The sequence below is a fragment of the Dendrobium catenatum genome, unplaced genomic scaffold, assembly GCF_001605985.2.
Source record: "Dendrobium catenatum unplaced genomic scaffold, ASM160598v2 original_scaffold_213434, whole genome shotgun sequence".
NCBI classification, from domain to species: Eukaryota; Viridiplantae; Streptophyta; class Magnoliopsida; order Asparagales; family Orchidaceae; genus Dendrobium; species Dendrobium catenatum.
The window spans coordinates 96,232-123,183 of NW_021531844.1; the positions used below are offsets into that span (position 1 = coordinate 96,232).

General features: G+C 33.7%; 1 protein-coding gene across 1 annotated transcript; it reads right to left on the reverse strand.

The window, feature by feature from the left end:
- Positions 1–17,216: 17,216 nt before the first annotated feature.
- On the reverse strand, positions 17,217–19,014 carry LOC110101962. The gene is made up of 2 exons (XM_020830075.2): positions 18,331–19,014; positions 17,217–17,427 (listed from the first exon to the last, which is right to left on the reverse strand). Exons 1-2 carry the CDS (start codon positions 18,818–18,820, stop codon positions 17,387–17,389), a joined length of 531 nt encoding a protein of 176 aa, XP_020685734.1. The 5' UTR covers positions 18,821–19,014; the 3' UTR covers positions 17,217–17,386.
- Between the last annotated feature and the right edge of the window lie 7,938 nt (positions 19,015–26,952).

Sequence of the window (26,952 nt, forward strand, 5' to 3'; positions counted from 1 at the left end):
TCTCTGTTTCTGGTTCCTTAGCTAGAATCACCTGCTTCAATCTTGATCCGTGGGCTGCATCAGGTTGATATCAGAGCATCATTGACCGGATGACAGACAAAGATAATGAATTGACCATCGACGAAGTTTGGAGACTTGAAATGTTGTGGGCAAACCAAGCCAACATCATACGACAACTTGAGGAATTGCCGATCGATGTACAACACCTTATCATTGAAATGTACCGAGAGTTCAATCTCAACTGTGCAATGACTACACCCCATCAGCCTCATCAAGATCAAGCACCGATCCGTGTTCTAGTATTCGGAGTGGGATGGGCCTTGACCATCTGTGGCGTCGAAACCACCAACCAACTCAGGAAGTATCTAATACGGAGGAAGATTTTTAAATGCCGCGCAATATAGCCTTAATAGAATCCGAGGATGATGATAAGTTACTGAGCATAATGTGCTGGCAACCATAGACACCGATGACATCCAGTTCATCATAAAGGTCAAGCCAAATTTAAAGTTAAGGTGGATATTACTTTTTTTTTTTTATGAGCATTTGCACATTGAGGATCACTTGGATTGGGAGAAGGCTGTTGAATTTTTTTTTAATATTATTATATGGACATTGAACCCATAAAACAAGTTAAGTATGTAGCAGTCGTTTAAAAAGTGGCGCTAGCATGTGGTGGACTCAACTATTACAGATGCGACAACGGGAAGGAAAGGGCATAGTGCGCAGCAAGGCGCGGATGAAGCAACTCCTGCGTGCTCATTTTCTCTCCACATATTATGAACAAATTTTGTATATGAGATACCAACACTGTGTTCAAGGTAATCACTCTGTAAATGACTATACGGAATAATTTCACCGGCTCTGTGCAAGGAACAATATAAACGAGTCGATAAATCAATTGGTAGCTAGATATATTGGAGGACTCAAAGATAATATTCAGGATAAAGTAGAATTGAATTTAGTGTGGTCTCTTTCCCAAACGATCAATTTCGCTTTGCAAGCTGAAATGCAACAAAATCAGCTTCCATGTTTTCCATATCCTCGACGACATCCGCCAGACATCTCATAGGATCATACCAAAGGGGCTCCACTCCATCAAAATTGGTTGATAACGTCCCATCTCCCTCACAGACAACCAGGGGCGGAACCCCATGGGTGTCAGGCGGGGCAATTGCCCCTCAAAATTTTTTTAAAAATTTGTTTATATGATTTTTTTAGATAATTTACCCATTCTCATTCAATTTTTAGTCTTTATTAAAAGGATTTTTAGGCAATTGTCCCAACCAACGCCCCTCCCCCCCCCCGAAAATTAGGGCTGGTTCCGCCCCTGCAAACAACCCAACCTTATAAACAAGTTGCACCTAGAAATAAAAATAATAACAAATTCCAATCCCAAATGATTGATTAAATGCATTTTGCTCATTTGATATACTTTGAATTCAGTTGTAGGTTTTGATGGCTTGTTAGACTTTTTAGGTCATTATATATGATTAAATGATTTCAGGTCAAGGTAGATGATCATATGTGTGAGATTGACCTGGATTTTGCAGGTTCAATTTTTTTTCATTAATTGTTCTTTTGTACTCATGACAGAATAATTGTGGTGCGATTGCATAGACCCTGAGTAGTATATATGATTTTTAAAAAATGAATACAGATGTATATATAGATGTTTTGAATTAGAGAATTAATTTTGTTGTTTATATCTCATAAATGAAATAAGATAGTATTGATTTTTTTTTATTAAAAGATTAAAAGAGTAGTTCTTCAAATGTATATTATGAGGCATCACAATTAGTATTAGAGCATAGTTGTTGAAAGAATTGATTATTATTAGTGTCATAGGAATTGATTGAGAGGGGTATAATGGGTAGTTTAGGGTGTATTTCTTTATATACCTAATTGATTGCATGCATGTATTATTTATATCATATTGAATTGTGCAGGTAAACAATCAAAATGGATTCGCGAGTATACCTAATGAGTAATACAATGCAGCTCCAGTGCCATCAGATAGTGTGATGCCGTTGGCTATTATTATAACATATGCAATATAAGATGCACAGAGTAAGTTAGTTGGAAGCAAAGAAGAAGAGAGATAAGCATTTGCAAACATTCTATAAGTTGAAGCCTCTATTGTTCAATGGAGTTGTAGGACCTCAAGCTGCAGAAGACTAATTACTAAGGATAAAAAAGATATTTGACAACATGTAGTGTTTGGAGAGATGAAAGGTGTGAAACCCTTTAAACTTTAAAGTTTTTTTTTTTTTTTTTGGGTTAACTTAGAGAAGTTCGTCTAGTACGAACTGAGTTCGTTTGGGACGAACAATTTAAATTTTAATTTTGTATGTACGAATAGTCCGGATGAATTGAATGAGAACAGAACAGAGGCGTTCGTCCCTGTACAAAATTAAATAACGTATGTATGATCTTCGTCCGAGGACAAAACAGAGAAGTTCGTCCTGGTGTGAACATAAATATCGTCCCTTACAATAAAAAATATCTAATCCCATTATTTAATTCGCCATTTGCTCGGTTTATAGAGAGAGAGAGAGAAGGAGAGTGAGAGAAAGAGAAAGAGAGAGAAGAGAATATCCGTATTTGGGCGTCTTTGGGCCGTTATCGTCCGTCGACGCAGTTGGGAGAGTTGTTCGACTCGAGGTAAGACATATTATGCCTATCTCAATTTTCAAAAATATGAAAGTTTTGATGAATATCCCGATCAAAATTTTGTATCTATTAGCTAAAAATGGCGATAACTTTGCACCAGTAAAACTTTCACTGCGTAAGTTTTTTATGTCATAGAGATTATGATTATGCACATTTTGAATATTTTTTAAAAATATTTTACCGGGTATTCTGAATCTAAGGGGTTTTTAATGAATATAAAAATTTTGAAATATTGAAAAATAGTACAATAAAAGTCTTAAAACATTATTCTACACAATCTATGCTAATCTGGTAATTTTCTAAAATTATGCATTTTTATCTCGTTGGATTTTTTGTTGCCTATTGTTATATAATATGATGATATTTTGATACATGCCAATTACTCTGTAATTATTATAATGTGATGATATATGTGCACATGTGATTAAATGATATTTGTTGGGAGTTACAAGGGGCCAAAATCCTTTGAGATTCTGTCTGGGTTCGAAAAATGTGATATGATCAACTCTCTGTGTTTGATATGTTCTAGTGTTGTAAGCACAAATAAAAAGTGAGTCATAAGGGATCAGAATCCTTTGAGATTCTATCTGGATCCGAAAAATGTGATTCGAACAACTCTGTGTCATGAATTTCCATTTACTCATTTATTATGTACTGTTATCTGATTCATCTGTTCTGCACTGTTATCTGATTCATCTGTTCTGTACTGTTATCTGATTCATCTATTATGTACTATTATCTGATTCATATGTTCTGTACGGTTATCTGAATCATATAATATTTTCTATGTATTTATTACATTTTTCTATTTTGTGATTCTCAATTCAGTGAATTATTTAAAGTGCAATTAACTGCTTTTAAATCTTTAGTTAAATATTTGAAATAAAAGAATATTTAGAAATTTAGATTGGCTCATGTGACTTGTTGAGCTGTTATAGCTCACTGTGATTTTACTCATAATTTTCAGGATCTGGTAAAGAAAAAGAGGCTGTGGACTAGCTGTTCAGGATCATATCTGAGGTTTTAAGTATTTTACTATTTTGATTTTTGTACAGTCATGACTAGTTTACTTTTCAGTTCTGTAACTCTTGTGTGTAGCCATGTACTCTAGTGTATATAATTATTTCGATGAATGAAAGAAACTTTATGGATAAGTTTTTCAAAATTTGGATATTTTAGTAGCTCTGTGGTTCATCATTATTTCAATGAATATCGATAGAAAATATGAAATAATTCCAAAACTAGATCTTGGGGTTTGACTGTAACTGCTCAACACGATAGGACCTGTCCTGGTCGGGTTGGGTTATGACAAAAGGTACCATTAGCTGTGTTCCTCTTTGAAGGACAGTCTAAGAGATAGTGGTTCGGCATCAAAGATATAAATTTTAAGGGAAGATAAATGCTGATATCACTTGAGACTAGTTTACTATAATATTCAGGATGTGGTTTGTATCTCTTTTAGCTTAACGATAGATTGAGGAAGCTTTTAATAAGTTGGAGAAGGGATGCAAGATAGTGATGCAGTAAGAGACTGAGTTTACTATACTATAGCTAGATATGTTCTTCACTTGATCTCCTCTACTGAGAAAAAAGTGCTATAGATTTTTGCAAGGATTAAATAGGGAGCTTATACATCCGCTAGTACCTCTATGGATTCAAAAGGTTTTTGAGTTGTTTAGCAGGAGGAGGGGTAGAGATGAACCAAGAAGAGAAATAGATAGTGACAAGAAAAGTATATATAATGATTCGAGGAGATCTGAATCAATATTATCTACAAATAGTTATGGCGAGTGTATTCATTATGGTCGATGACATGTTGGTCAATGCTACTTGTTGATGGGGTGATATTTTTTATGTGGACAACATAGACATAAGGTAGTAGACTGTCCTCAGAGAGGATTTGTATGAAGAATTGATTCTAAAGAAGGCAGTTTAAACATAATATAGGATTGAAGATTGCCAGGTCAATGCCATATAATGAAAGATCAACCAATAGGGCAGATGACAAAGCTATTAGTGGTAGTTAGAGGGAGATTATTACACTACAATTGAAGGCACCTACTATAGTGATGCCACGTGTGCACAAAATGCAATATCTAAAAGATCAACAACAACTTGAGTGTTCTATTGGTAAGAAGTTTAATGTAAATGATTGCATGACATAAAATATCATATATAATTGAATGACATATGATAGAATAAACTGCATAATTGTGTGATTTTTTGATGAGTTTTGATTTGATTTGAGTTTTGATCATACGAATTTGATTTATATTAAATTATGCCCATATTCTTAATGAAAATATTGAGGATGACATTTTTTAAGGTGGGTAGATTGTAATAGTCCGTATTTTGACCCATGCAAATAATTTTTTTAGAGTTATTATAAGTTTAAATTACAAACCGTTTTTTCATAATATATATACTGTAGTGTTTTAATTACATGAATTTTTTTCATAATTTTTAGGTGTTGTGGAAATGCTTAAGAAATTGACACATATCAGCAAAAGTTGCGGTTTTAGGACCGTCAGGTGTCCATTTGGTAAACTAATTTCATCAATATTTTCTAAATAAATTATTTATTTTATGAATATTTTCTATAATTTTTTAAGATAAAAAAATATTTGAATTTTATACTAAAAATTAATTAAATAATATAATTAAATTTATATTTTGTTATTATTTTTTAATAAAAATATCTTAAAGCACTAAAAGCTTTAAATCCCATTTTTCTTCTTAATTCTTTAGCTAACAAAGACTTGCAAAGAAAACTTAGAAAAAATTAATAAAGACAGTGAGGAAAGAGAAAAGAGAATTAAGATTCTGAGGTCATAATATGATTTTTATTAGTCAAGCCAATTAGCATATTTACCCGTGTCATTGTAAGGAATCTTTATCATATTTCTTATTTTAAGAATTTTGTATTTGTGATATTTTTTTGATCAAATTTGTATTTCCGTTACAAAAAAATATGAATAATTTAGTATTAGCAAAACTTCACCGTTTAACTTTTTATATGTTACAGAGACTGAGATTATAAATGTTTTGAGTTTTTATTTGAAAATTTTTACTGGGTGATTTTAAAATCTGATGATTTTTTATAACTCAAAAATTTATTTTCACATAAAAAATAGTGATTTAGTTTAACTAAAGCTTCAGGATATTATTTTGTGCAATATATGCTAATTTGATTAAATTTTAAAAATATAAAATTTTGCTCATTATGATTTTGGTTGTCTACCGTTAGGACATTTTGACACTTTTTTTTAATCAAACTTAATTATATTTTATTTATTACAATATATTTAAAATGAATGTAAATATGTGATTGAGATTTTTGTTATAATGCTATGATAATATTGTATGTGTAAAAAAATAAGTAAAAATTGGTTGACCCGTTGGTTGGAGACTAATTAACTTATACAGGATGGTGAGCCGATGTACTTTCATTTAAATATTGTAGTTTGATGTTATCATCTACTAATTCATGTGATACACTAGTTGGAGTTATAAAGAGATGATTAATGTGACAATAGACAAAGTGTGACGACTTTGTTTACTAAGCCAACTGTTTACTAATATTGATACAATACTGAAAAACATTGTTGTTGATTACGTGATATAAATGAATGTTATTGATGCATTATTCATATTATTATATGAATTTATTATTAACATTGTTACTGATTTATATATACATAAAGCATGATATATTCATTAAGCACGTGATATAAATTTGCAGGAAGACTTGCTTTCCGAGTCCTTTAGGCATTTGCCTGTTTTTTGGTTTTTAAGTTTTGCTCGTTTGGATGTTTTGGAGGTTTTTATGTACATCTTTTAGGTGCTTTAGCTATGTTTTTTGTGGTTATGTAATACTTTTCTCATTTAATGGAAGTAGCGAATCCCTCATAATTTTCCCAAAAATAAAAAATAAAAAAATGTTATATTCTAAAACACCTTTTTCACGAGCAAACAATTACATTCACCGGCTAAGTAATATTTTTGTTTAATTTGGGATATTTTTTATTCACTTTTTAAAATAATTTTTTAGTTTAAAAATTTATAATTCAAACAATTGTTCTAGAAAACTATTTTAGAAAAATAGTTAAAAAATTGTCCTAAATAAAACATTAATGAAATATTTAATGGAATGTTGTTATTAAAAATTTGTAATGGAATGTCTAACATAAAATGGAAAATTATTCTTATTGTCATAAAAATTGTCAATTTACCTTATAATTGGGCTTGTCATATTGGTAATGGTTAGGTGGGCGTTTTCTTTGACATTTTTCTTCTGCTATTCAAATAAAATTGTTGTGCGTTAAAAATTTATGTTGATAAAATAAATGAAGAGTAGCCAAGAAAAAAAAATATGAGGCTTTTTATATGAAAATTTGAAAAGGAGAAATATTATGGAGCTTAATTAAGTTAAATAATTTTATCAGTATCTAATATAGATTACAAATAATATCATTCCCCTTGTATAGAAATGAAATGTGGATAATATTGGATTTGCCTTCTCTTAGAGATTATTTGTAATATGTTCAATGGTTCACTAGTGAGGATAGGATATTAGAGACAAATTAGTCCTATGTAAATATTGGTAGGGCTGTATAAATCGGGTTACGGGTCGGGTTCGAGTCCAACCCGAAATTGACCCGACACTGTTCAACCGATCCGCTTCGGGTCCGGGTCAACCTGAACCCGACCCGATTCAGGTATATTTTATTAATTTTTTTATTTAATTCAATTTATTTAAATCTAAATCAAATTAAGGTAAGATTTGCTTCAATTAATTTAAATTGGCCAATAATACTTATAATATTTTGAAATATTATTTACTTATTTCATAAAAATCCATTAAAACCCTCCTAAATTAATTAAAAACGGGTCAAAACAGGTTGATTTCGGGTTTCCGGGTCAACCCGAACCCGACCCGGTTTTACGAACAGGTCGAAATCCCTAACCCGTACCCAACCCGATTCGGGTTCGGGTTGACCTGAACCCGAAATTTTCGGGTCGGGTCAAATATTGACACCCCTAAATATTGGTGTTAATGACGAAAGTTAACGTTGGTGTTGGCTTCATGCATTGGTCTATTTATAATGTAGTTATAAGATTTTAGCGAAACTATAATGATCAAAAGACTATAGTTATATGACGATGGTTAGAAAATCATTATCGAATAATGATTGTCAAATAATGGTGGTCTGAGGACAACAGTTGCATGCTATATATTGATGGTGATCATTATCAATCGTTGAATAGAGCTGTGGAGTTCTCTGTATCTTCAATCTCGTTGTTAATTTAAGTCGATGAATAAACTCTGTTTCATTTTAAGAACAAGAGTTTCTTTATAATTTTTTTGAGTAAAATTTTGATAATTTACTCAAAATCTCAAAGCACTACAACAAACCACACATATTGTTTCACTTAGCCATAAATAATTCCTTTGTCATTTAAAAACTATCAAGGTTTTAGAATTAAGTTATTTTAGGCTTTTTTTATTTCTATTATTGAGAAGTTTCTTTTGATTATTAGCATGCAAGATAATAAATTATTTAGTTCTTCAATTAATATCATGAGTTCCAAATTACGTTTCAAATGCTTACCAAGGGCTTATTTGGACTCAAAGCGAAACACTTTTAAGGTCGTTTGAATCCGTCTCATCCAATCCGGACGCGTCACATCATTCAAATACATCGGAATCTAGTGCATTTGGGTGACATGACGCATCCTGATTAATATCCGTACGATACCGGACATAATAATTTTCCCTCATCTTGACTATATTGTATTAAGATTTGTACTTGCGTGTTGAATGTTCAGGGAATCACATTAATCTTATGCCATTTAAAAAACCAAATTTAATTGATTTTTTTTTTTTCATTTTTCCTATTGGATCGGCACGCCGCGCGAGAAATTTCAATGAAAATGAAAAAGGATTGCAGAAGTGGAAAACTTTTTTTTAAGGATTTTGACAGAATTTAATTGCAACTATTAAAAATCAATAGGTGTGTGACAATGCCCACCTTCCGTTTTCATTTTTCCTATTGGATCGGCACGCCGCGCGACAAATGTCAATGAAAATGAAAAAGGATTGCGGAAGTGGAAAACTTTTTTTTAAGGATTTTGACAGAATTTAATTGCAACTATTAAAAATCAATAGGTGTGTGTCAAAGCCCACCTTCCGGCATAATAATATATAATCAAAATATCAAATAAATAATTAGATATATAAGCGTAGTGAAGTATATCAATTTATTAAAATAAATAATTTCAATTATGCCTAATAATTAAATTACACCTTTAATTTTTTTTAAAAAAAGAAATTAAAAAATTTTTGCTGCAAAACAAATGTAAAAAAAAAAAAAAGATAATTTTAAAGCAATGGTAGTCGTTGCCTCTGTTAACAACTGGCTCGATGATGTGGCGAGTGGCGAGAGAGCAGCGGGCGGGCGAGTTGGTGGGTGAGTTATGCTAGCTAGGCAACCGAGTGGAAACTGAACGACAAAGCCAGTCATTAACAAGTCGAATGATTACCTAGTCTTTTGCATGCCGAACTAGTTCCACGCGGTCAAGGCGGCCGGGCGGGCCATGGGTAGGGCTGTCAATATTGGACCCGGCTCAAAAACCTGACCCGAAAATTTCGGGTTTGGGTTGACCCGAAAATTTCGGGTTTGGGTTGACCCGAACCCAAAATGGGTCGGGTTCGGGTTCAACAATTCGACCCGTTTAAAAAATCGAGTCAGGTTCGGGTTGACCCTATGACCCGAAATTGACCCGTTTGTGACCCGAAATCGTCCTGTTTGTGACCCGAAAACTCATTTTTGACCCAGCAACCCGAGATTGATCCTTTTTTTACCAGTTTTGACCCGAAAAAAGGAGATTGACCAATTTTTAGACCCAAAAAATAGCAGATTTTTATTGGTCTAGGGTCATTCGGGTCGGGTCAAATTGACCCGGACCCGAAGCGGGTCGGGTTCTGGTCTAGAAAATTGACCCGTTTGCGAAAACGGGTCGGATTGACCCAAACCTGAATAGTGTCGGATCAGTTTGGGTTCAACTTGAACCCGACACGTAACCCGAAATTGAGACCTCTAGCCATGGGCAGGTGATTCAAGCTAGTGTAAAGGTGTTCAAAGAATATATATAGTTTCTTTCATTTTAAAACTTATTTCATCTTTATTTTGCAGCTTCTCTTCCCTGTTCTCTTTGCTCGCCAAGCACTCCTGCCACCTCCCAGCCTCCCAACTTTCCTGTTTGCGGTTCGATGACGAGATCTTCCGTCATTCAACCTCTCTTATAAACGTACGCTGTCCAGCCGTTAATCACGGTGGAAGAAGACGATAGCTAGTCAATGACTAAGCTCTCATTGATTGAAAGTGTTGGCTTTTCGTAGGATTACAAGAGCTTTTGAAGAATAGACGTCTAACTTCACCGGAGAAATTAATACTTCTATAGGCAATCAAAAGAACCACCACGAGAAAAATGTTGGATGGGAAGTTGATAAAAAGTCTGAGTACTCTCATTTAATGCTTGAATATTGTTTGCGGAGCCGTCAGCATTGTTGTGTGCTGAAATATTCACAGCAGTAGAGAATGATCGATATAATTTAACATCTTACCTTTATAAGAAGATCCATCACACAAACATATAAGAGAGTATTATTATAAAATTTATAAGAGACATCATAATTTCTACGATGAATCAAAATACTTTGAATTAGAGAAATAGTGCTCATAAGAAGTTTCAATTTTATGATATGCATCCATGATGTAGAGGTGGGGAGATATTTTCACTCTATGATGAGCGCCAAATTTAGTTTATATATATGCTGCATACATTAAAAAAAAAATAGTGGCTTTGTGAATTGGCATGAAGAATGATTTAAAAAACTTATAATAATGGAAAAGAATTAAGCAATACTTGATTTTAAGGGTTCAACCATTGAGGCACCACATGTGTATCATAACATTGACAACTCCATTGTCCACCAAGACCAAGTAGGAAAATAATCTTATATATAGCTCGATAAAAAAAAACCATAATTTAAGAAGTCTCTGACCATATGACATTATCAATATGTCATGCACAAAGAAATAAATATTTTGTTAGATATTGTTCTAAGATTTACATAATTTTTCACGTATACTTTCTTTAATTTGTTTCGAATGGTTTGTATTATCATTGGTGTAGCTATTAGTTGCCTGTAAATAAAGGCTATAGATTGTAATAGAGGTCATGTTATGCTCTCTCCCTCCTCTCCTAAGAAGCTCACAAAGGAAGTGCTTCTTCCTAAAAAAAATGTGCTCAATGCTATTATGGATATTAAAGGTCCAATTAATAATAAATAAAAGCTCATTTGGGACGGCTTTCTTAGTGCTTTAAGAAGCAGTAAGAAAGCTAGCTAAAAGAAAGCATAAATCAATAATATATTTAAAAGAGTATTGCAAAAAGGAGATATTAAGGTTTCAATTAGGAGAGTGTTTTTATTGCTTTCTAAAATAACTTTTTAATTAAAAAAAAATTTGAACTAAATATCTTTATACTAAAAAATTGTTATAAAAATAATAAAAAAGTTGTACCTAATGAAATCCAAAATCTTCAAAAGTTAGCTGAAACATGAGCTGCAAGCGGAACTCAATTTGTTCACATTAAAGCATCAGAAAGTTTTATGTGAATGCTTTAAAGAGTTGAAGAAGTTTGATGGAACTACTTACAATTCAAGCAAATTATTGACATGAGGAAAGGTAAGTTATTAGGAATAAAAATGTCTTTATTGTCATGCTATTAGAGTGTTTTGTAAAGACTTACACCAAACATTTATTATAGGAATATTAGTTTACAACAAATAAAAGAAAGATTCACGACTACGCAAGTCCAAAAGAATATTTCACTTATTTTTTTTAGTCAATGGATCTTTTACCTGTTCATTTTGAATATGTAGGGTGGATATGTTCAAAATTAATGGATGCATTTTTGTGAGAGATAATTCACCATTATATTAAGCACTTCTCTAACATAGGCCCATATTTTTCATTTCAAATTCTAAAGACAATTGTGATGTCTTGAAAGTAAAAACAGCGAAAGAAACAAGTAGAAACGGCAGGAATATAAAGATAAAGGCTGATTTTTTATTTTCTCTTCAATAAGAAAGAAAGATACAAGTGATCTACTATTCTAGAAATAGATTAGCTCTGCCACAAATCCCAAATGCCGCTAAGAACAACTCCCCAAAAAAAATATAGCAAACACAGTCACATAATGAAATAAATCTTCTAATTACCCTTAAATAAATCAACATATTTATATCTCAAATCTGAATTCAAATCAACCATCTTTCCCTTAATAAATCCTTCATAATTTCCTCTCAAATCTGAATTCAAATCAGTCCTTTTTCCTTAAATAAAACCTTCCTAATTATTCCCTTTTAAATTTAATTTCAAATCAGTCCTCTTTTCATAAATAAATCTTTCTTCATTTCATCTCCAATCTAAATTCAAATCAATTATCTTTTCCTAAATAAAATTTCCTAATCTTATCTCTCATAATTTCCCCCCCTCACATAATGAATATTAACTCCCCTCGGCCCCCAACATATCAAAATGCTCTTTTATAAAATCAACTTCGGTCCGTATTTCGCTAGCTATTAATATGTCATCAACATACAATAATAGAAACACGAGACAATGCATTTTATAAATTGATCAAATCGATTATACCTTTGTCTCGATGATTTCTTTAAACCATAAATAGGCTTATTCAATCGACAAACGTGGTTTCTATTTCCATCAAAAAATGTTTCTAGTTGCTCCACGAATATTGTTTCTTCCAATTTTCCATATAAGAATGTTGTCTTCACATCCATTTGATCCAATTCAAGATCAAATTTGGCCACAATGAATAACATAATTCTGATAGATGTTTGTTTGACAACTAGAGAAAAAATGTTATTATAATCTACTCCTTACAGTGTGAGGCCACTTGCCACAAGCCTAGCTTTGAACTTTGGCTTCAACAGATTATGCGAATCATCCTTTTTCTTCTATAGCCATTTAGAACTAACAATCTTCGTATGCAAAGGTCTACAAACAACATCCCAAGTGTTGTTCTTATATAATGAATTTATTCTTCTTTCATTGCATTATCCAGTGCACTACTTATTTACCACTGGTAGCTTCAAAATATGAAGCAGGTTCTTCACTTTCTTCCTTATCTAAAACAGCTAATGCATATGCAATAAGAACAGCATAACCAAATTTGTTTGACTTAGCATAGGAAACTCATCTTCTCCACAAGTTATGTCTCTACATGTAATGCATTTTTTCATGCCCTTTTTCATTCCCGGAACTATGCATCATAATTTGTGCCCTTTTACACCTTCAGGATAACCCAAACAAATGCATTTAACCGCTCTTGGCATCAACTTATCTTGCTTCATATATATGAGCAAAAATAGTACAGCCACAGCAAAACACTTTCGGGTTGCTATAATCAGATTTGTGTCCAGTCCATACTTCCTGTAGGATCTTGATGGAGGAACATAAGATCCTGTTCAGCTTCTTGAAATACCAAATGGTTCTCTCTAACTCTTAGGTTGTAATGGGTTTGTTTGACTACATATTTGCCCTAACTTTGTTCCCCTTGTTCCACATTCCCTCGTAATATGGATGCTTGATTTAAATCTAGCCAAAGGCCAAAGTGATTTTAAATACTTTTTATGCATCCCTCAACTTTGTGGTTAACTAGCTAAAGCTAAGGCCATTAGCATAAGTGGAAGAAGCCAATCAAGAAAAAAAATTTTCACCACAAAATAAATGCATAAGAAAGGATTGAGATCACAAAAGGAACATTTTTTTTTCTAAAATAGTTTATGAGAAGTCCATATCCTAAGTGTGGATAATTTCCTACTTAAAAGTTAAAATGGTTTATCCAATCTACATAACCAATTCATGACTTCACCAGGATTGTTATTGCATGACACAATGATTTACTTGGTTCTAAGCCAATTTTCTGACAAAAAAAACTAAGCAAATCAAACTCAACCAAGGCATATTAATTTCAACTAATGCACAATGCTAGCACGATGCTAAGGAGGATAAGTGAATTGCATATGACAAACGAGAAAGATCGAGAGAGAGGAGTTATAGGGTCTGATAGGGTTGGAGGTGGAGTGGAAATGGGAGGCTAGGGTTGCTCTCACTGAGAAGGGTGGCTAAGATTCAGCTTGTCTTTCTAAAAATCTATTAATATTAGATGTATCTCATTAGCTCGTAGATATTAATTTATTCCCTTTTATTTCAACACTTCTTGTTCTTCAATTGGTTTCCTTCAACATTCTTACCCAGATGTGTTATTAAAAATATATCAAATATTACTTGTTGCTTCTTCTTCGACGTTGGCATTTGAAGTTGCATATTTTTTATTGATATCAAACTACTATTCTTAGAGATACAAGAGGCCAGGGTGCGAGACTCTCTTCCTTGTGCACCCTCAATTCTATTTGTAAAATGAAGTTAATTTGAAGACTTTAGCATTTCTCTAATCCTTTCTCAAGTTGGTGTTAAGGTTGTTATTGGTCTTTATGGGGAGGCAAACATCAATGGCTCTCCTCCCTCTAAGAAGAATAAACTCTTAATAGCTATTAACATGAGGAAATGACCATTATTTCACATCGAAAATGTAACTAACATTTCTAAATTTCATGATCATTGGGTAATAAAAAATTTTCCTATTTTAAATTTTTTCCCCATATTATTTTGTTGTTTTCAACTTTCCACAAAATTTTCTCCTTTTCTCTTACTAATACTAACTCGTTATATTGTAGAACTATTTCTAGCATTCAATTAATGAGAGTCTTGACAAAATATTTTGGATTTTGGATATAGATTTCTCTATTGAAATTGTTTTAAAAGGCCGTTCTCATAATTTGAAAAATGCGGTTTGGCATCGATTGATATGATTTGAATGCTTCTTTTGAAATATTTTTTATACTATTGGCTTGCATAATCTGAAGCCTTAAAGATTATGGATAAACTATTAACATAATGATTAAATGTACATAGTGGTTGTAGATTATGCTAATCTTCTTATAAATCTAACAATCACATTTTCTTTGAATGTCTCTATTCTTTTAGCTACGGAGGAATTTTGCTTCTAAGAGGTTCCTTGTTCTTGATTGAATGCAGCATGGACTCGGCTTTGTACGCTTCCAAGTTGCTCATATGTTTGAGAAAATGCCTCACTTGCTAATTTGTTCTGTGCTTGTGTATGTCATTTAGACCTAGAGAGCAAGAAATGAGAATATCTTTTCATAAATTAATGCTTGCAATAAATTTTTGACTGCATAGCTTATATCTTTTGTGGCTCATAAATTGAGATGGTAGAAATTTAAAGCCTATTTGATTTGAGGATATGAATGTGATTTTCATGGATTGAAACAATGATCATAATAATGCTAAGAAGTTATTTCCTACATGCTGTTGATTTCTATAATTCATTCGTTGTGATATGGTGTGTCATGTTTTAATGGACATTGTTTCCTTTTAATTGTGTTTTTTTTCATATTATACTCATTGAACTTTATTGTTCATTCTTTCTGCTCATTGGACTTCACTCTAAGAGATAGCCACAATCAATTTCTATCATTTTCTTTGGGCTATGGGTAACGACTAATGATGTTTGCGCATCGGGAGTTTGACAATGGTACATTTATAATCCAACAATTGATGCCTCTCCAATTTCAAAGTTTTATTACTCTAACTCCTAATGTTGCAAGTTGACACATATACAATGTTAGCCACCCTTCTTGAATGTCTCTTTTTTTATTTAGAGTTTACAAATATCAATTTTGTTCTCCTTTTAAACAGTGCCAAGCTTACATTATATAAATCTTTCGAAGCCCTTTCTTACTATTATTTATTATGTGCAAAGCCGAACGTCATCCGGAGGCCAATCAGAATGCCCCACGTACGTCACCCCTTGCTCGGTACCGCTCTATATTGCGGCTCGGTATTGCAGATGTGGGGCATTTTGATTGGTCTCCGGACAACGTTCTGCATCCGATCTCCGCACAAAATAATTTCGCCTTTCTTACATAAACTGATCATTCAAAAAAAAAACAAAGTCCTTAATGTCAAGGAATGGATGTTCCCTGCCAATTTCTCTCATAGTAGTACTTCTATTTTTAATCTGCCAGGTTGGCGTCGGTGGGGCGCCGAAGTCGGACGCTTCAGGCTTACTCCTTCCATCACTACCTTTCAAATCTCGTATTCTGGAGCTAATTTACTTCTCGTTAATATGGTTGCTTGAACGCATTATGCATTTATTGCCCCGATTCTGCGGCGCATGCACTGATTTTGATGCCAAAATTTGACAGAGTTAACAATTGCATTGGCTAATGGCTGCTGCTTTATCATTAAAATATGTATCATGGAGCTATAATATTTTATCGAAGCTATTTTAAGTATAATTATCTATTAACTACATCGAAAATACTTTCTTGTCAATTAATCTGAAGTTAAATCATAGCATATAATTGTCATATCTACTTCCACTGATTTCAAAAAAATTCTAATTGATTAAAGTTTTCTTTGCTATTGGTTTCTTATTATTTTGTACACTAATTTTTTATATAAAACTTTAAAAATAATAATCAAAAGCTGCTTCCAACAAAACCTTAAAAAAAAATTCTTATTAATTTCGGCTTCATTTGAGACACCTTTCTTATTGCTTTTTTTTAAAAAAATTTAGTACAAAATTTATATTTTTTGTATAAAAAAATCATTTTAAAAAACAATAAAAAAATTATCCAAGTAAAATCTTAGCATAACTTTTGATAATAAATACATTTACAAAACTAAAAAAAATAGTATAGCCCATTCGATTGGGACTCAATTGAATGGACGATTTCAAGATCAAAAAGGTTAATTGCGAGTGTTTGGGCTTTAACCAAATGAAAAAAGTATTTATGCGGACATCAAACTGCAAGAGCTAAGTGCGAAATATCAAAGTGCTCAAAAAAATATATTCAGATAGTATAGTAGTATAGTACGATATTTGATCAGCTTCTCTAATTAATTCTGGTGTGATTAGCAAACTAAATTAAATATCAAAAAATGGCTTGTCCAAGCTGGCGAATCATGCAGCCAGTGGGACAGCTAGCTGGTACAGCGTCGCTAGACGACCAACCCAACTAGTCAAATCACCAGCCACATGCCAACACAATTACCTGATAATAATGAACTAAACTAACGCTTAAACAAATATTATAAAGCTAATGAAGTGACCCTTCGGTTATCCCAACTAATATTCCCCAAATAATGATCCAAATGAGCCATGAAAAAGATAAAAAAACACCCCAAATCATCACAAGAAAACAGAAGTAAATCCGCGATACTCCTTCACAGACTAAGAACCCCCAATTATTAATACAATATCTTCTTAATCGCTGTTAATTAAAAGTTTAACCTTTCTGGGATTTAGTCAGCACCTGAAGCACAAAAAAACGTGTAATGTGGAGTGTGAAATGAACTGAAAAATGATAAAGATGGAGATTTGCTTGATGATCTTTTTTTCTTTTTTTCAGAATAAGATTGATGCACTTCGATTCACTAATTTACAAGAATACTTCATAAAATTTCATAAAAGAAAGAGGGTGCCAACTAGAGAGAGAAAGGAGAGAGATGAAGCAGTTTTTCTGTGTGATTATTCATCTCTGATCCTGAAATCCTCCTTTTCTGCCAAAAAGCCCTGCGAGCATAGAGACAAACAGTTATTTTAGTCTTAGAAATGGAAATAGGAATTAGATAGAAAGCAAGCCGGCATAAAGCTGAATTGATTCATTTTTAACGGTTAAAAAAATTTAAATGATAAAATCTCAAACAAGGACAAAAGACAGCTATGATCACTTGGAAGACAGCCATACATACTAATACTAACTCAATCATACTTACAAAACTATACATCCTAATTAAAAAAAAAAAATCTCAAAGGACCGGTAGCGGCCGTACTCATACATGACAAGGCCGTCCAGCTTTACATCGACTGGAAGAGAGCGAAATTCAATACTTTGAAGTTTGCTCCAAAGAAAACTTAAAAAAGAAGCAAAATCGGAATCATGTGGCCTTCTGTAAATTGCCAGATAGAAAATATAGAAAGACAAATAAATCTTGGAAGCTAATCACCAAAATACATCAATGGAAGGGAAGAGAAGGGAGTTAAGATTCTGGAGTGATAAATTGAAGATTTAAAGATCGAATCCCATTTATATTTCGATACTAAACATTCAAAATTCAAAAACAAAGAAAGATTCTGCAGTGAAAAAGCTTGTGACTTAAAATATAAATGCCCTACCATAGAAGGAAATGTTGAAAAAAGATTTTAGTAGAGAAGGGTAGAGTAATATATATCTTAAATAAACAGGAATAAATGAACCAGAACTAGCTAGCAAAGGAAAAACGAAATGAGAGGTCATAAATTCGGACGGATAAGATCCAAACCTGAAAGCAGATGTTTTTAATGAGATGAACAAAAAAGAAAACTGACTCAATGAGTGCAATAAATGCTCTATTCCAAAGAAAACGGAAGAAACGAATCGAAAGAGAGACTCATGAGAAAACCATGGCCAAGATGGTAACTTTTCAGTTTCCTCACCTTTAGGGATCTCCCGGATGCCACCAGCCGCCACCTCAGGGCTCTCCGCCGGCCTGCAATCCGGCGGGACCTCGAACAGAGAAAGCGAAAGCTGCTTATGTGCGACGCCAATATCGAAGAGGATAACGCCGGAAGAGGGGTTCGTAAGAAGGATTCCACGAACGGGAAGCCATAGGAAGAGTTCTTCCTGCTTTAATCCACTTACGCTTCCTAGTGCACCGTAGCTGAGGTTTCCACGCACTATTTGTTCGAAGTAGGCCAGGCCGTCGTACTTGGCGTAGCAGGGGCGGTCGAGCTTCACCTCGAGGAGGCCAGTGGTGCGATCCAGAGTGTAGGATTCCACGGCCTTCGGAAGGAGTCCAGCAGGTAGGCCGTGTTCTTGAAGAAGGTCGTGGATAGAGCCTCCGTCAGCACCAGAGCTTGCGGCGGCGGCAGAGAGGATTAGAGCGGTAACGGAGAGGAGAAACAAAGGAAGAAAGATGTTTGCCATTGGACTGAAGGTGGAGTTTTGAGAAATAGATCGGAGAGAGAGAGAGAGATGATGATGATGATGATGATGGAGAAGGGAGTAGCCACGAGAGAGGAAAAGTGGGTTTTTTTCTTTAAAGAAAGAGGCTGAAGGAAGAGGAAGAAGAAGGCTGGCAATTGGAAGCTAGCGGAAGCGGTGGGTAATTTACGTGAATGGCCTCATTGGTGGTCACTCTGCTATGGCGTTTTTCATAGGAGGAACATGGATCGCGAGGCAGCATGTTGCTTAATTATTTTGAAATGACAAAAATAACCCTCCCATTCGATATGCGTGCTAATTTCTTTTTTTCACCTGAAAATCGACCATAATTATGAAGTAGCAACTTAAGAGATCTTAATTAATTAATAATTAGTATAAATAGTTTTCTTAAAAACGGCAAAGCTATATGAAGCGTTAAAAGTATATATTTTCTTTTTTAATGGAAGAAGCATCGGCTTCACTTCGTATTCTTGTTCAGCGCATTCTGAAGGTAACTAATAGGATTGGAATTGTCAATTCTTGTACATCTTGAATTTGAGTTAAATTTAATGTTTATTGGATCCAATTAAATGTAATTTATATATGCTAAAATTAAAGTTTAGCTTAGAATTAAATGGGAATTTGATTTTTAACATGACATAACGAAGAAAAAAGATTTATGTAATCAACCGCATGTAGTGGGACAAAGACTTGATATTACTGTCATGGGGGCAATTTCTTTGTTATTTTCTACAATAACTTATCAATATGAAAACAATAAAAAATTAGTAGTAAAAAATTATGCCAAATGAAACCTACATCCATAACTAAAACTTTGATTGATGAAATTTGAATTTGATGGAACTTGATATGAAAAATATTTATACAGTAATTAAAATTTTACATTAATTAATTCGGTTAAATAAGGATGAATTATCGTATTAACTTACCCCTAATTTCACATAGCATCTTAGGGCATCTCCACTCGACCATTTGGAGCTCCTACGAGTAGGGGTGTCAATTTCGAATCACGAGTTGGGTTCGGGTCGAACCCGAAACTGACCCGGCACTATTCGGGTCAACCCGAACCCAACCCATTTTTGAAAACGGGTCAGTTTTCCCGACCCGAACCCGACCCGCTTCGGGTTCGGATCAAATCGACACGACCCGAATGACCCGTTTCCAACAAAAAAATTGCTAGTTTTTGGGTCAAAAATGGGTATATCTCATCTTTTTTGGGTCAATCTCGGGTTGCCGGGTCAACATCGGATTTTCAGGTCAATTTCGGGTCAAAGGGTTAACCCGAACCCGACCCAATTTTTGGAACGAGTCGAAATGTTGAACCCGACCCCGACCCGTTTCGGGTTCGGGTTGACCCTAACCGAAAATTTTCGGGTCGGGTTCGAGTCGGATTTTCGGGTCATGTCAAATATTGACACCCCTACCTAAGAGCATTCACTGAATCATAAATGGAAATAGATTTTTGTATTTTATCTAGGCTAGGCTTTGAACAATCACACTATTCACATAAACCCAATTTTGTGTTAAAAATAAATTTTTTAGCTGGAGGGAGAAAAAATATACACAAAATATTTTTTTGTTATAAATAGAGTTTAGTTAGAGATGAATTAAAATTTAATATAATTATTATTATATTTGAAGTGAAAAATAAATTTTTTTTATTGGAGATGCGTTTAAGACATTTCAAAATAACTTAGAAAATATCTCCTCATTGCATTCATAATTACAAAACAAGTCTTTACAAAATTTTATTATTTAATTTCCTGATAAGGACGCGATGTTTCATATCGCTTGCATAAATAAGTTCACACTTCTCTGATTCATACCATTTTTAAAGGAGCAGTTTCACAATTATTTGTATTGAAAATCAAATAATTGAGTGGATGAACTTTAGAAAATTAATCATAGTACGTTAACAATGCATCCGTGTTTTAAAAAAACTAATTATTGTTCTTCTCCAATTTCGGCTTATTTGACTGCTTATAAAAAATGCATATTTTTTTTTATTCATTTTAATTATGAAAATTAAATTATCTCGTTTGAGCCATTTCAAAGATATTTTTAGAGCATAAAATTAATATCGATTTTTATTTTTCCAACTAAATAAATTAAATGTGTCTATAATAATATTAAGATAAGCAAGTCTTTACCACAACTAAATGTTTATTAATATTTTATTATTTACATGTAAAGGTTATTTAAAAACTAAAAAAATAATTTCATTTCTCCAGCTAAATATTAAATTTTTTATTCTTCAAAATATAAATCAAATTAAATGAATCCTTGAAAAAAATTAAAATACTAAATTGGTCCTGCAAGGTTAGCCTAAACAAATAGCTAGAGCTGACTGACTGTGCTAATTCAGCTTTAACGAATAGAAAAGGGTAACAGTGTAAAACTCTTATTTGGGGATTTACAAATCGACCAGCTGTTTTTTATTTGTAATTTGAAAAAGGAATCCTGGGTTTAGAGGCTGTCAGTTGGCGGCCTTGAGGCAGCCAAGGGGACAAGGAAGGTTAGAGTAAGAACAAAGGGGTGGAAACTACAAAGCTCTCTGAACCCCAAAAGCAGCCACAAACTCCTTTCAAGAAAAAGCAACGCAGAATAAGAGCAAATCACAGAGCAATTCCCAAATCCAATTTTCATCCTTGCTTGAGGGCACGATTTACACCTGAAGAAGAACTGAAGAGAACCTGAATGAACTATCAGATTTTGAGTTTCGTAATTAAAAAAAAAAAAAAAAAAAAAATGGAAACTACAAAGCTCTCTGAACCCCAAAAGCAGCCACAAACTCCTTTCAAGAAAAAGCAACGCAGAATAAGAGCAAATCACAGAGCAATTCCCAAATCCAATTTTCATCCTTGCTTGAGGGCACGATTTACACCTGAAGAAGAACTGAAGAGAACCTGAATGAACTATCAGATTTTGAGTTTCGTAATTAAAAAAAAAAAAAAAAAGACAAAGACGAGGGCAGAAGTCAGTTTCATTAAGTGAAGAAACGGTTAGAAGTTTGGTTCAAACGAGCGAGCTATAATAACAAATTTACGTTCAAATTGGAGCTTCTAAGAAAGTTTTCTGGAGGGGAAAAAATAGGAGGATTAGGAATTATTGGATAAAAAAGAATAAATAGAGCTATCAACAAATAGTCCAATGGAGTGGAATCAGATAAGAATTAGCTACCACTAATACTATGTCCAATAGCAATAAGAGAAGGGTGGATAAAATGAAATGGTTATTTAGGAACTAATATGTAACATCATTGTTTAGAGCCTGTAATGCTTGATACGCCATAAAAAATGGTCTTGATCGGTCATGAATCTCGATGCAAATATGATTTAAGAGTTTTTAAATAGACCCATATTATTCACATGAGGGGGAAGGAGGAGGAAGAGAAGAGCCCTGTGGCTTAGAAAAGCTTGGAGCTCCACCCCAGCACCATCATTGACGAATTCATGTCACTAGGCCATCGCTGCTAAATCTCTGCCAAACCATCGTCGTCGGCCCTTCATCTGGCAGCAAATGAAGAGCCTTCCTCTTCCATCACCCATCAAATATAGTTCCTCTATCCACAATTATCTGTCAACTACAATATTTCTAACCATTGTCGCCTGTTGGCTTCGATCCCTCCGAACACTTATGCCCGACGACTATAATCCCTCTGACCTCCATCACTTGCCAACTATGGTCCTTTCGACCATCATTGCGCAACTATAGTCTTTCCAACCTCCATCACTTGCCGACTATTGTCCTTCCAACCTCTATCAATTACCAAATATGATTCATTCGACCTCTACTGCCAAAATACAGTCCTACGAACAAACCAACACTCTCTTGAGGATAGTTCTTATGTCATTGCATTCTTCCAGCAATGTAAATTGCTCTATATGATGTATATTTGTTACATTGAGCTGACTAATTTCTCTGAGGAAGGTCATTATTTGTAATCAATTATAAATACTAGTGAATTCATTCACTGTCAAGGCTCCTACGTCTTTTCCCTTTTTTTGAGGATTTTACGTAAAAAATCTAGTGTCTCTTATGAAGGGTTCACCACTACTCTTTCATATGTTCGTATGTTGAATCTTCGTATAAAGCTAGGAAGCCAAATTTTATATTTTTCTACTGTCACGAATATTCAAAACATGAATATGGTATAAAGAACGAATATAAAGATATTATAAAATTTTAATAGCATTTCTTGCATGAGGAATATCATGAATGTGTCGAACTAAGCTAGGGCCGAGTTAAGTAAGAACTTAAAGGAGTAATCACATTCAAAGAAGAGATGGGAAGTACTTTCATCAAGATTATGGAAAAGAGGACAATTAGCTTGAATAGAGATGTAACGTTTAATCAAGTTATCGATAGTTTTCAGCCCACTGACAAGAGTGAGCCACGTGTAATAGGAAAACTGAAGATGATGGTTTTTGTGCCAAATATATTTATGCCAAGTAACAGGATGCAAATTATCATAGTAATCTTAAAGAAAAATCTTAATGGTTGGGCAATCAAATTTGAGCCAACTGATCCCATTTCCAAGAGCTTACACAATATTGACGAGAGAGAATATTCCGTACATCATATGGGAAGGATAAATACATGTTCCATCTATTGTTGGTAATGATGGTGCAAACTAGGGGTGTCAATTTCGGGTTTCGGGTCGGGTTCGGGTCGAACCCGAACTGACCCGGGTGCGAAACGGGCCCGTTTTGTCAAACGGGTCGAATCTGTGAACCCGAACCCGACCCGTTTGAACCCGGATTTTTCGGGTCGGGTCCGGGTCGGGTTTTCGTGTTGTGTCAAATATTGACACCCCTAGTGCAAACATTAGAGGAAATGAGAAGGGAATTTGGGAGGAAAAAAGAGAATTATCATTAAACCATGGTTCCAAATTATTATAAAAAAAAAAATAGAGATCAAATTGTTAGTAATTTGGAATATGAATTTAGTCTTAATCTTATGAACTACCATAATTAGGTTCTTCTAGAAATAGGAAGTATTCAGAGAGATAGGTATCCAAAGAGATATGTTTTTATATTTGCATCAATTCAAAAGAAGTTCATCAATTGTGAGGAGATGCCAAATGAGATAACAACAAAAAAATATGATTGAGAACCTGTATATTAACGATACAAGGCCACAAAGGTTATTTAGCAAATAAGTTTTTTTTTTTTTTTCAGGAAATGAGATGAAGCTTGTGATTATTAGTATTGCGATGAAATAAGAATTTAGCAAAAAGTTTATGTAACATTTTTTGCAGCAAGCTTAAGGAATGATATGTCCTCTTATCTAGTAGACCATGCAATTCCAAATGTTGTGCCTTGGAAACTAAAGCCTATAGGCAAAAGAAGGCAGATTATCCTTCCAACCATCTAACATAGAAATGAACTTTTTGATTAGTAGTTGAAAGTCAAAGAAATGAAGTTTATTAGGTGAAATTGGGAGACCCAAATATTTGAGGAAGGAACCTGCAATGGAGAGGTTTAAGACCGTACAAATCTTAGTTGAGTCAAGAATATTAGGGATGAAAAGGATAATGATTTTGCAGTAGTTAACTTGGCTGTTAGAATGCAGTTAAAATTTCTTTAGAATATTCTTGAGAGAGATAGCACTATGAGTATCCCTCTCAAATATTGATTGTTGCCCATGGGAATATCATTGTAAGTGTAAGTCTTCTTATGGTTGTCAAAAAGGCGAGAAAGCCCATTCATAATGATGTAGAAGAGATAGAGTGATAGGGGCAACCTTATCTTAAGCTAAAAGTTGCTAAAGTAACCCTTAAGATATCCATTAATACAAACCAAGTGATATACATAATCAATGCAAGTTCTTATCCCAGATATGAAGAGAGAAGGAAAATCTTTTTTTCAAGCCTCTGTGTTTTATACTATAGAAATTAAATTGAAGGCCATATAAATCATAAGAATAGTAAAAAAATTTGTTGTCTAGCAATGTATGTGGTTGATATTGATTGAAATACAAAAACTGGGAGCTCCAATTTTCGAGTGGTCTATGACCAGTTTTTTTAAATATTGTCAAGACATAAATACGATCAAATATATGCAGTCGCAAAATTTTACAATGAGAGTATTAGAGATCGGTTTTGAGATAATGATTTTGATTGCAAAATGCTTGTTTTAACCAACTTATTGTGAATGTTCTTGTATATAACATATGGATTGAAAGGAATTATAGCTTACACGTATGTCATTTTATTGTCTCATAAGATCAAAATGGAGGTTTCTTACAAAATATAAAGTGGAGAATGAAAAAGGATTGACCTAATTAATGAGGTGCATCAAGTGCTTTTAAAATCTAATCTTGGAAGATAATGTTTTTGGGTCCTTAATTTTGTGGATGGCATTTTTTGCTTCTATCTAATTGGCATGACTTTTATATTTTGAAAACTTTTGTGCATTTTTGGATTTTTTGTTGGAGTTGGCATGTTTTTAGGTTTCTTTTTTAAATTCCTTATATGCTTTTTACTTCTTATCTTTTAGGGAATGCTTTTGATTGCGGGTGAACTTAATTTAGATACTACAAGCTCTTAGTCGACATCCCTGGCCTCCAAACCTCTTTTCTACTTTTATTTTTTAAAGAGTTTGGGCAAATTAATTCACAACCTCACACATTGCACATAGAAGCATCGAACGAAAAACACCTTAGTTGACAACCTAAGCTCTCAACCAACAAACTACGATGCGGTTGCATCTAAGTCCCCTTTATCAATCTTCTCTTTTTTCTCATTTATTTAACTCATATGTCTATAATCGTATCTCAGTAGTTTTATATATATATATATATATATATTAATGAATGTTTTATAACTTTTATTTATTCAATGCTTGCTCTAAAATTTTTCTTTTTAAAATATATTAAGCAGCGAAGAGCGCGGCGGGCGCGTGGGGTTGTGAAGACCCGAGTGGGCGCGCGGGTGCGTGGGTGCGCGAGTGCTCGGCCGGGCGAGCGGTGCGCCGGACACGGCGGTCGCGGGACACGGCGTCCCGTGGCGCGGCTAGCTGGTGTGCGCGAACCCGGGCGGTGCCGGACGGGATTGCTGTGGTGCCGGGCAGTGGTTGCGACCGCTTGGCCGGTGCGCTGCGCGGTCACGAACTCGGCAGGTTAGTCAGGTTTAAAACCGATTTTCCGGTTGACCCGCCAACGTACCCTTCGGGTTAACCCGAACTCGACCGTTTTTTCAAACGGATCGAATATCGAACCGAACCCAAGCCGTTTTTTAAAACAGGTCGGGTCCCAACCCGGGATTTTCAGGTCGGTCTGTGTCGGGTTTTCGTTCGTGTCAAAATTGACACCCCTAACTGTTCACTATAAGTCCAAGGCACAACTCTATAATTATTACTAACTCAGTAATACAACATAATTGATCTACACAATTATATTCCACAAAAACGACTAACTAGATATTCATAAATATGAATGCCATTTAAACTAAGCCAACTTACTTGAATGTTTATCAATGATGTTAACCATGGGACAAGATTAGATACAATAAAACTTTGAAAATTATGGGAGATGAATGGAAGTTTAGGGGAAGACGACGTTTAAAAAAGACCAAAGCATAATATTATATACCTTAAAATTTCCATCCCTTATAATTGTGTAGATTCTAAATTTAGAGATATGACAAAAAAATAGAAGTAGACGAGTATATTTTTTTAATTAAATAATAAAATATAAGATGCAATTAACAGTAATTTAAAACCAATATAGAGTATCTTAGCAACTTCTCTTTAATTATGTGCCAACTAATTCAGTTGATAAATTTTTTTTAACTGTTATTAATAAAATACGTATATTAATTTATGACTTGCATTCATTAATTCAATATATATATATATAATATATATAATATAATATATAATATATATATAATATATATATATATATATATATATATATATATAATAAGTGCTTTAAAGTGTCCCAAGTGGTGTCCTAAAAATATCACAAAATTTTTAGATAATTTGAAAAAGATTGGAACAAATCCTTTTTGTCTAACATTTATCTTGAATTAAGTATATGAGCATGAAAATATGAAACAAAATATTTGAAACTGCAAATAACCATTCAAAAGTTGCAATGCTTTCTTTATT